The 12,347-nt window shown below is 41.9% G+C and overlaps 1 protein-coding gene across 2 annotated transcripts in view; it reads left to right on the top strand.

Annotated features, from left to right (window-relative positions):
* Positions 1 to 12,347, top strand: part of dcc (DCC netrin 1 receptor) — a 346,433-nt gene that overhangs the window by 194,188 nt on the left and 139,898 nt on the right. For both annotated transcript variants that reach the window (XM_085794193.1, XM_085794194.1), the window contains exon 8: positions 2,893 to 3,052. In XM_085794193.1, the coding sequence (XP_085650319.1) occupies positions 2,893 to 3,052 (160 nt within the window). The remainder of the gene's footprint in view (positions 1 to 2,892; positions 3,053 to 12,347) is intronic.

Raw genomic sequence — 12,347 nt, forward strand, 5'->3', positions numbered from 1 at the left:
GGTCAGAGCTGCACACTTGCGGGTCGAACCAATTTTTCTCCCCAACATTATCTTTATTGAGTTTTCAAAATTCTTCCAATGATATACAAAAATAAGAGTGCTCTCACATCATAGCAGCTAGATTATTGTCCAGCATTCAAATCCTCCTTCTTTGCAAGTCAGGTATTTAAGAGATAACACAGAGCAACACTTAGAAAGTATAAAGTATATGAACTGACTAAATCAAATAAAGAAAAGAGAAAAAAACTAACAACAACCAAAACAACAAAGGTTTCTCTATTTTATCGAAGGTTCAAATTATTTTACTATTGTGCATGGTTCAAAGATACAAACTCAAATGTACAATTCACACAGAATAAAGAAATCAAGTATAAAAAGAAAGGACATTATTTTAGGACACTGCAGAGGACTACTGATAATTACGCCTTGTCTGCCTCATTCCCCACATTCTTTAAATCCACTATATTCCATAAAAGGACCCCAAATGGGTTGAATAAAATGTACTGTGTTTGTGTCAGTGATGGACAGTGAGCAGCTACTGACAGGATCTGTATCTGGACATCTTATCTGTTGACGGAACAGCATTCATACTGGACTTTAGAAAACCCAGTGGACCAGTTGAAAGCTAACCTCATTCCACCTCAGCCTGTTATCTCAAGCCTCCACTGCCAAGCCCAGCTCACTGGGCCGTCCTCGAGAGATGTTTACAACATAACAAGTCCCTCCACCAGCTTTGATTATGCTCTCTCAGTGTAAAGGTCTGCCCATGTGCAAATTACACACCAGAGTCCAAAATGATGGGAGCTGTCAAATCGTATTAGCTGTGTTTACCATCAGTTTTTATTTGACCTTGCACCACAGGAAACAGGGATGTTTCAGAGACAGCTGCGAAACGGCAGTTGATTCTACAAACTGTATTTTAACAGTGTCAATTCATTTTCTCATCAGTTACCAGGCTCACTATGTCGCTAATTGTCAGTTGGCCTGTTAACCATGGATGTGTAGTGCTAATAGACAGTAAGCAGGCTGTTTAATTTGAGAACAGAAAGAAGCTCTGATGTTTACAGTGACTGAACGTCACACGTACATGTTGCCAATTGGCTGCTTCCCCTGCTGTTCTCTTACTGTTTAGTTGATTGTAATTTACACCAGTGATTTTCAACCAGGGTAGGGGTACATTTATTTCCAAGATGATAAGTTAATATTCTCAGTTATTATATAAGCCCATTACTAAAATGGTACGTTCGGGCCACAACTTTCTCCCCCTGGGAGACGATAATCTGTGTCACAGCTCTGTGAAGACACACGCTGCCAAGGCCACAGCAGACATATCCATTCACTCAGGAGAGCTGAACGTTCTATGTTATTAGTGTTACAAGAGTTTAATAGAGCAAAGGCAGGTTGATTTTTTATTTATTTTATTTCAAAGGGGACATATTATGGAAATATCACTTTTTGATGGCTCTTTAGCATATATTTGTGTGTTTGTCTTGCCGTCTGGCCCCAAAATACAACAATTGACAAATTAAATCTGTAATTTTCAGACTCGCTAGGTTGAAATCCATGTGGTTTTATGAGCTGTTCCCTCAGATGTCTCCAATGATGTCATTAGTTTTCAAATTTGCATAACCCCACCCCTACCTGGTACCAGTAGAAGGCGCGGGGCAAGCAGTGGTTCATTTGCATTTAAAGGGACAGGCTCTGAAACCAGCCGTTCTAAACAGGAATTTTTGAGCGGATAAAAAGAGCTGTGATGTTTGATCCTTGAGGTATTTTGACCAAAGCATGTCACAGACATGTCTTTAAGACACCTGGGAGCTATTTTAATTTGTGGAAAGGGGGCAGAATATGTCTCCTTTAAAGGCAGACAGATTGTTATTTATTTGTGTTTAATTTGAGTTCAGAAGAACAAAAATGAAGTAGAACTATTATTTAAAATACAATACAATATAAGTGTAAAATGTAGAAATTAAAGAGAGAAATTCACATGATTTTCTTGTTACATTTATTTGACGGCTTTTGGAGAATCATCAACACGTACTGTTCTCATGGTCTGACAAACAGGCTCAGGGGCTACACAAGACAAAATAACTACACAACTACCCTTGAAAACACTCCCTTAGCTTAATAGAAACTCATACAGAGACTTCCTCTGTGTTAGCCTCACACATAACAATCCCTTACAGCTGGTCCCTATCCAGATGAAGAGTCCAGATACAGATGACTGGTTGACATTGTGGCTCGGTGACTGAGGGTTTGAAGCACCTGAGTCCAGGAACTGCTCACATTCTACCTCAGGACGGAGAATCGTATAAAACAAGTTATTCCACAGCTCATGTAGCTCTTGAAACAAATGAAATCTAATATTGACGAACAGTTTGAAATGTGTGAGCAGCACAGCTGAGCTCTCGGTCATTAATGAGATTGGGAGCTGCAGTGAGCGGCTCTCTTTACGTTCACATGATTGATGTCTCTTGATTGATAACTAACTTTTTAGATGCCCTGCTGCTTTTTCTTCTTGCCTGTGATCTTCTTTACTACTCTTCTTCCTCCTTTTCTTCCTTCTTGTCTCTTCCACATCTTTTTTTGTTCCTTATCTGCTCATCTCACCTTTCGTTTGCTCCTTTCATTTTATTTCTTTGCTCCAAACCCTTTGCTCGCCCCTGCACTTCCACCTTGCTACCTGCTGTCGTCCTTTGTCCTCTTCCTTTCCTCCCCTCCCCCCCTACCTCCTTCCCTCCCTCCTGAATGAACTCCTAACAGAGGCCACAGCCACTCAGTATAGACCTGCCCACACACCTCCTCCTCCTCGCCCTTCTCCTGCTCCTCCTGCTCCTCCTGCTCCTTCTGGCATCCCTTTGACTTACTCCTCCTCCTCTGATCCCCCACCAGTGTCCCCCAGCCCAGGCGTTGTCCTCCCCTCTGCCCCCCGCGACCTGGTCCCTGTCCTAGTGTCCAGTCGATTTGTCCGACTCAGCTGGCGCCCCCCAGAGCAGACCGGAGGAGCCGTGCAGACCTATGGTGTTTATTTCTCCCAGGATGGAATCGACAGGTAAGACGGCTCTTTTCTCTTGGTTCAGTCTGATGTAGTTTCTGAGGTAAATACAGAGACTGCTTGCCAAAAAACCGCCCCTGAAGGCAACGCGCATCAGCGGTTTTGCATGAATTTACCTCTAAAACAACTGCGTCTCGTAACGTTCCATTATTATCTCATAGTGTGGTGAATGTGCAGGTCACAACTTGTCCACCAGAGGGTTTTGGAGTTGTTGGATTGTGTATTTGATGAGTTTGATGAGGGAAACCAAGAAATCCAGTTAGCCTCCGTAGCGTAGCTCTGAGCAGCTCACGGCTCTGCTCCGCTGTTGTAAAAATAGCTTACACCGACAATTAAAGGTAACAAGCCTACTCCCAAAACTATAGGGATTATGGCAATGGGCCAATTTGCCCCCAAAAAATGAACTATCCCTTTATCTTTTTATCAGTATTCATGATATTTAATCAAATTTTACTATTTCTATAAGGAGTTTTTAGTACGACATTGCTTAATACGAATAAAAACATGTGGATGTTAACATGGTTACAGACGTTGCATCCAGAGAATCCTGCTTGTTTAGCTACAAAGGTAGATTAACCTGAATAGACTTCTGGGTGTGTGAACTCAAAGCCCTGCTGTAGTATTGTACAGCTGTGTGATGGAGGCTTCATGTAGTTTACTTCTAAAGGAACAGGAGTCTGCTGGTGTAGGGCTGTATGTACAGAGTGTGCTAAAAACAGCACTGCTTTGCTGTATTCACAGCTCTGCTGCACACAGCACTTCTGAACATCTAGGAGTGAATGTCTGGGTGACATATTGGAGGGTCCCCTGCTGATGTTAAATGGTAACCTCTGACTGTTAGGGCTCCAGCTCAAGGAATTCACATCCAGGCTTTTAAGCTCCGGTACTGCAGGGACAAACTGGCCTGCAGTGCTTTAGGACTCTGAACGGTACGCTGGACAAAAGAGCCACTAAGGTTTCATCATGAAGCAGTATGACAGAGAGACTCTGTCAGTCCTAATGGCTCACAGTAGGAACAGAGGCAGGGGTTTTGTCACTTCTAATGACTCAGAGAAAAATACAGAGATGGGTTTTGTCAGCACTAATAACTTGCAGAAGATAAGAGGGGAGGGAGGGAGAGGAAGAGACACAGAAAGAAAACAATGAAAGATTACAGGAAAAAGGAAGATGGCAAGACAGGAGCGAGGGGATGAAATGTTTTTGTCAGTTGCAATGACTTCCACAAAATATATTCACACTAGGAAATATAGAAAGGTGGAGAGAAATCAACACAAAGAAGTGGGGAAGGAAGGCAAGCAAGAAGAATTAGATGGACGTAAAGTTGTTTTTACTCTCCTTTACTTAAAGGCTTTTAACAGAGGCACATCTGGAATGTCCCAGCATTCCAGATGTTATTATTTTCACAATATCCCAGTGATAATATACATATTCTATACCTTTTTCCATCATAGATTACATATGAAAATTAAACCTGCACTCTGTCTAATCAGCATTAGTGGGCGACACTGCAGGTTGCAAAAAGAAGTCAGATTGTATTAAAGGTCTACAGAGTAATGACCCTACTTCTCACTTGATTTATTACCTCAGTAACATTTTTCCTAATGGGCTCATATAGTCTCATCACTTATCTTCAATACAATGTGAAGTCCAATTTTGAAATGATGGTCCTATTTAAAAGTTAATAGACCATAAGTAGATTTTAGGGTGTGGCCACAGTGTGATTGACAGACAGGTGACATGGTGTCAGTGTGGACAGAGGCCGGAGCCACGTGTCAGAGCTTCGACCTTTCATGTTTGTTTAAGAAAGTTATTTGAACATGTTATTTTGCTTAACAGTTGCCTGGTTTGCTCGTTAGTTCAGTTACTACAGCAAGTTCATTTTGTCTTGGACTCGTTTCACACTGGCTTAAATTAGCAGCCCTGTTAATCATGGTTAAAGGGATAGCTCAACATTTTGGCAAATTGGCCCATTGCCGTAATCCCTATAGTCATAGCAGTAGGTTTGTTACCTTTAGTTGTCGGTGCAAGCTGTTTTTACAAAGGCGGAGCAGAGCCGTGAGCTGCTCAGAGCTACGCTACGGAGGCTAATGGAATTTCTTGGTTTTAATTAATACACAATGCAACAACTCAAACGCTTTCGTGGACAAGTTGTGACCTGTACATTCACCACGCTATGAGATAATAACGTAACGTTGCGAGACAGAGTTGTTTTCGGGGTAAATGCAGAGACTGCTTGCCGAAATACTGTCCCCGACAGGAACGCACATCAGCGGTTTTGCATGAATTTACCTCCAAAATTACTCCGTCTCGTAACGTTCTGTCATTATCTCATAGTGTGGTGAATGTCCAGGTCACAACTTGTCCACCAGAGCGTTTTGGAGTTGTTGGATTGTGTATTTGATGAGTTTGATGAGGGAAACCAAGAAATTCCATGAGCCTCCGTAGCGTAGCTCTGAGGAGTTCGCGGCTCTGCTCCGCCGTTCTAAAAACAGCTTGCACCGACAATTAAAGGTAACAAACCTACTGCTAAAACTACAGGGATTATAGCAATGGGAAAATTTGCCAAAATGTTGAACTATCCCTTTAAGATGAATTAGTGGGACACATGGGTAACCAAACTAGCTAGCTTCTGCTAGCATTAGATGATAACTTGACTGTAGTAACCTGTGCAGCCCAGGGTTAGGGTTAGCCTGAGGGATTGTGCAGTCAATAAAAGGTCAATTAAACAACATTAATCTGACCACGCTTGTGTTCTGGCTCATGTGACCCACTTTAAGTGAGCTACGCTAGTGTAATGTGCAGCATTATTATATAAGTTAATACAATGTTCATGCGGTTAACATGGTAACACTAATTTGACCTGCTATAGCTTGACAGGTGATGTGAGTAAGTAGGTGATTGTCTGTAGTTGGTGATGATTAGAAACAGTCTATTGATCAAATAAAATTACTAATATAATATAATATAATATTCTATAATATAAACCTAATCACTGTGCATTTGTAGGAGAATGGGGATGAAATAGAAAAGATGAGTGACCACTGGATGAAACACAGAGCAGACGGCACAAAACACTGCAGCCTAAACAGGAAAATATGAATGATGCTTTACAGAATTAGAGCATTACTATATAAACATATCATCTTTAATAAAATGAAATAAAACTGAACTCAAGTGATCTGTTGTCATCCAGCCTGAGCTGAAACCTTCCTCCCGGTCTGTGTGGACTTGGAGTGGCTGCTTGTTAGATTTGGAGCCTGCGCCTCAGCACCAGGGGTTCTGCTGCAGGTGCTCTTGCTCTACTTGAGCCTATTGACAGTGTTGCTTGTGAATGCCTCAGCGTTACAGCACATCAACCTCAGTAATGTAATTACTGCAGCCCGGGCTGAAGTGAACATAACCCAGGGCCATGTGGAGCTGTCCACACAGCTCACGTCTCAACATCAAGACGTATTCAGGGTGGAGCCGGTCCTTCGTCAGCGCCAGGTTCAGCAGTAAATATTTCACGTTGTCATCATGCTGAGAAAGAAACCAAGAGATTGTTTCTCTCAGTGTTTGTATTTGTGTTGAATATCATTGTTGACTGAGTTTGTGAGGCAGCAGTAGTGTACACATTACTCTCCTTTCTGCAAGACCACAAAAAGACATGTTTATTAGCATCTCCTGTTTGCACTGCAACCATGGACATGGACAGAAAATACACTTTCTCTGATACTGAGGAAAACACAAATGGATTGTAACGAGCTCTTCTAGTCTTTTTTCCTGACTCTGCTTTACCATGGAAGCCACATTCATTTATTCACACACTCCAGCTCCTCTCTACCGCTCAGTTTCAGGTTTAGTATCTTGCCTAAGGGTGTTTTGAAACGCCAGAGCCAGAGGAGGCCAGGATTAAACCACAGACATGGACCACCTCCTGATCCACGGCCACCCATCTAAACATGATGCTGGGGATGTAGTTAACAACCGTATCAACAACCGTATCTAGGGGTGCTCGATCAATCAGAGACCTGATAGGCATTGGCCGATTTGCGTATATCAGCCGATCAAATAAACTGATCATATGCGTGGGTTTTCCCCTGACTATTGAAGGGAAAGTCTGGGTGATATTGCTGCCGCCTTGGTTAAAGGGTTATTGCAACATTTTGGCAAATTGGCCCATTGCCATAATCCCTATAGTCCTAGGAGTAGGTTTGTTACCTTTTATTGTCAGTGCAAGCTGTTTTTAGATCGGCTGGGGCGAGCTGTTCAGCTAATGCTACAGAGTAGGCCTGGGACGATAATAAATTTTGCTGGACGATATGTTGTCCAACAAATTATTGACGATAAACGATATTATTGACACATTTTTTTGAGAACAAATTAACCACTAATATAATAATAATATTTCATAATAATGCAAGTAGACCCTTTAAAATGCGATAAACTTTTATTTCTCATGAGTATTTTTTTTTAACCATTGTAATTGGAATGACAAGAACTTATATAGCTACTATCCTAAATAAATAAAATAAACAAAAAATAATTCACAGTGCAGCTCTTCTGTCCAATAACGTTATACACCTGAAGCTCCACTTTTCATTCAAACAAACTAATATGACTTCCACAGGTGTAAGATTTCATCAATGAGACTAGCATTTATCTCCTAAAAAGTATTAAACCAGCCGGCGGTAAACCTCTAAAAACCTGCTGATAAGTTTTCTTAGTCGTTTTCTCCCCCAATGACGGAGGTTGACCGGCCCGTGAGCTGCTGCAGACGGCTGCAGACTGTGGGAAGCCCCGCTCCTCCTGCTCGCTGCTACCACATTAGCTCCAAAAACGTCGGAGGAAATCTCCTAACAGGCGATATGTGGATAAACTGATCACAGACTGGGGATCTGAACTGACTTTCTCGCATGAAAAAATATTAAAACTTTAAAAAGTGACGTGTTAACAGCGCCGCAGCAAGAATTGTGGTAAAATAGCTTTTTAGCTGCTTAGCTTTACAGCTAGCGCTGCCGGTTGCTGCCAAATGCATTCTGGGAAACAAAGATCCTGGATGACTGAAAAGAGGGTTCACTCCTTTCATTCTGCAAAACAAACGGCCCAGGTGCTGAGACCGATGCACAGAGTGAAGCCTCTTGTCATCCAGCCTGGTTGGAGGCCAGAGACCAGGAAAACAAATACGTGCATGCACATGGCGATTTATCGAGGCCGGAAAAACTATCGAGTTCATTTTCATTTATCGTGCGATTAATTGATTTATTGATTATCGTCCCAGGCCTACTACAGAGACTCATGCTATTTCCGGGCTTTCCCTCAAAACTCATCAAATACACAATCCAACAACTCCAAATCACTCTGGTGGACAAGTTGTGACCTGCACATTCACCACGCTATGAGATAATAACAGAATGTTACGAGACAGAGTTGACAACTCTGTCTCGTAAAGTTCCGTTATTATTTCATGGTCGTGAATGTGCATGTTAAAAGGAGAAGGAAGCCTGCATGTGGAAAGACGTCACCTCCGATATGTATATGGTGTATTATAGAAAAGAAACACACATTTCAGGACGGCTGACTTGTTTCATCAGAACAGACATGTCCTGTGATTTTTGCCTCCTTCCATATTTAAAGAGGGGGGACAGTATCTGACAGTAATATTCTCAGCTGCCAGGATGTGTTGATGAAGAACAAGAAGTCACATAGGTACTGAATTTAAAAGTTAGTTTTTAAATTGAGACATAAATAAATTTTAAAAAACGTGTTCATAGTCAGTGCATATCTAGCTTCAGCCAATATGTCTATACTCTATACCAGTGGTTCCCAAACTTTTTTGTCTTGCGTACCCCCTGAGCCGTTTTGCCATACCACAAGTACCCCCTCCCTCATACGTGTTGATGATTCTCCAAAAGTGGTCATAACTTAACACAACTGATTAAGAAACGAAAATCATTTCAGTTTCTCTCTTCAATTTGTACAAAGACATTTTACACCATTCTCCTGCATTTTAGTTGTTTCTGGCTGTTGTGGTGTTTGTTGTGGTCAAATGTGTCTTCACAGAGTTGTAGGATTGTCACAATACTAAAATTTCTAACTCAATTCCAATACCCAGAAAAATATTGAATATGACATCATATTCAATACAGCAGCAGTGTCTCCCAGCTTATTATTGTTCCAATATTTTATTTTTATTATAATCAAAGGGACTTATAACAGATGTTTGTTTTTGTTTTTTTAATTAAATGAAAAGCTAACTAAGAGTTGTGCAATTCCAGCATGTTGCTATTGTTTCATTACATTCATTAATGCATCTCCTCTGACGGACAGGGCTCCCCCCCTCCCCCCTCCCTCCTCCCTCACAACACACACACACGTGCACGCAGACAGCGGAGAAAAAGAGAGGAGACGAGAGAGGAGACGAGAGAGGAGTGTTGCCGTTAATATCGCCGTTTTAAACTTTTAGGGCTAAATTCACCCTACGTGCGTCTAGTTCTGTGTAACTCTGTTACTCACTCAAGTCCAAACGCTCTGGACGCTGCCTGCTCTGCTCTGCTCTGCTCTGCCCTGCCTGTCGAGTGCGCGCGTCGGGCGCTGTGGGGGCGCGCTGTTAATATCGATACTTTAGAAACCAGTAATGTATCCAGATGCGCCGTTTTGCATTGATACTTTTGACAACTATACAAAGCTGTGCTACAGGTTGTTGTCTTCTGGGGGGAACTAGTTGTGGCACACGTACCATTTCAGTAATGGGTTTATGAAGTGACTTGGAATATCTACTTATCATCTTGGTAATAAATTAATTAATGTTTCTACGTACCCCCTGCAATGCGCTCACGTACCCCTAGGGGTACGCGTACCACACTTTGGGAACCACTGCTCTATACATACACACACACACACGTAATCGGTATTGGCGATAATGATTTCAGAGATCAGTGATTGGTGATCGGCCACAAAAACCCTAATCTGAGCAACCCTAACTCTATCGTAATAAGATGTTACAGATGTAAAAAAAAAAAAGCTGCTACAAGACACATCAGACAGATGAGAGAATGAGTGGCATTAGAAGCAGACAGAGAAGCCTCTCTCCGTGGGTCACCTGTTTCCAGGCAGACTGACCTCAGACTGGCCTTCGAAGGGCAAACAGAGTTCACACTGTGTGACGGACAGAGACCTGCTGGTTAACTCCACATCCAGCACCGACCTGTCTGCCTTTAACTCAGCAGCTCAGAGGGAAATAAAGATTCATAAATCTCTGAGAACTCTTCTCACCTTTTAGATTTTCTTTAACCTCGGTGGCTGTCTGCTGCTGCTGCTGCTGCTGCTGCTGCTGCTGCTGCTGCTGCTGCTGCTGCTGCTGTGGATGATGATACAGTATTGGTTAATTTGTTGCTCTGCCACTGTCTGTGATCCACAGACTCTCAACAGCCTGATGGACATGAAATTCACTGCGGACATTTGTGTTCTACAAATGATGATTTCTAAAATCATACAATACATGCCGTGACATGTTTATTGGGATTAGGATTAATTCGTTGTTTACAAATTACCAAATAATGGGAAATTGATTATTTTATTTAAAACTCACTTTATTTTGTGGCAAAAGCTCAAACCTGGCAAAACACTGACATATTGTCACATTCCAAGGGGCACTCTGTGTGTTATTAGACCATTTTTATAACCCATTAAACTAACCATTAGGAACAACAGGGGCACATTTATCATGTTTTTCCATCATAGTGATGTTGATCTTTGGTTCTATCATGACTGTACAAAACAAAAACAAAAGCTGTGCTGTATCAAGCGCAAAAGTTTTGGGAAAGGAATCAACTATTCCTCGAGAAATAGAATGGAAAGCTGCAGCCGACTGACACGAGAATGAGTCAGTGATGTGGTGATTAGCTGAGGACTGAACAGTGGGAGAGGTGCTTTAATCTGGGGATTAAAGGCTCTCACTGGGGGGATAACACAGATTACATCTGATTACAGCTGTCATTATCTGTACCTTTATAAAATGTCCAGGGTTTACCACTGGACAGGTCCACAGTCTGTCACAGGGTCGACACGTAGAGACCAACATCACAGAACTACGGGACATTTCGAGTCACCAGTTAAAGGGATAGTTCAACATTTTGGCAAATTGGCCCATTGCCATAATCGCTATAGTCATAGCAGTAGGTTCATTACCTTTAATTGTAGGTGTAAGCTATTTTCAGTACGGTGGAGCGCAGCAGCTGGCTGCTCAGAGCTACGCTATGGAGGCTAAGGGAATTTCTTGGTTTCCCTCATTAAACTCATCAAATTCAACATCCCAAAACTCCACAGCGCTTTTGTAGACAAGTTGTGACCTGCACAACCACCACGCTATGAGATAATGACGGAACGATACAAAACGGAGCCGTTTTCGAGGTAAACACAGGGCAAATACGGAGACTGCTTGCTGAAAAACTGTCCCTGAACGCAACGCGCATCAGCGGTTTTGTATGAATTTACCTCGAAAACGGCTCAGTTTCGTATCGTTCCGTCATTATCTCATAGCGTGGTGGTTGTGCAGCTCACAACTTGTCTACAAAAGCGCTGTGGAGTTTTGGGATTTTGTATTTGATGAGTTTAATGAGGGAAACCAAGAAATTCCCTTAGCCTCCATAGCGTAGCTCTGAGCAGCCTGCTGCTGCGCTCCGCTGTACTAAAAATAGCTTACACCTACAATTAAAGGTAACGAACCTACTGCTATGACTATAGCAATTATGGCAATGGGCCAATTTGCCAAAATGTTGAACTATCCCTTTAATGTAGAATGGACGTCTCTGGACTGTAACCAAGAGCAAATGGAATGATAAATAATTGTTTTTAGTGTGTTTTTACAGCTGATTTTAAGAGATGGTAGCAGGAAGCTGACATGAAGGTTACATTGAAGTCAAGGGGTAGACTGACAAAAAAGGCCCTGGGGCCCACACCAAAAATATTAAAACCAACCTTTTCATGGATATGGAAGCTTAACAATGTAACCAAGAGAAGAAAAACTAATTGGATGAAAAAAAAAAGTTTTTAGTGTATTTGATTTAAAACATGGGTCAAAACAAGAGATGGTAGCAGAAAGCTAACAAGAGGAAGGTTATACTACAGACTCATCCACAGCAGCATGCCACAGCAGTGGCCGAGTTCAGAGCCCCGGTTGTTTGGTTCGTTCAATCAATCAATCAATCAATCAATCAATCAATCAATCAATCAATCAATCAATCAATCAATCAATCAATCAATCAATCAATCAGTTGATCAAATCACTTTATTCATCCCCAAGGGGCAATTA

This window comes from Trachurus japonicus, chromosome 12, assembly GCF_045865225.1.
Source record: "Trachurus japonicus isolate A0001 chromosome 12, Traja_1.0".
In the NCBI taxonomy this organism is placed as follows: domain Eukaryota; kingdom Metazoa; phylum Chordata; class Actinopteri; order Carangiformes; family Carangidae; genus Trachurus; species Trachurus japonicus.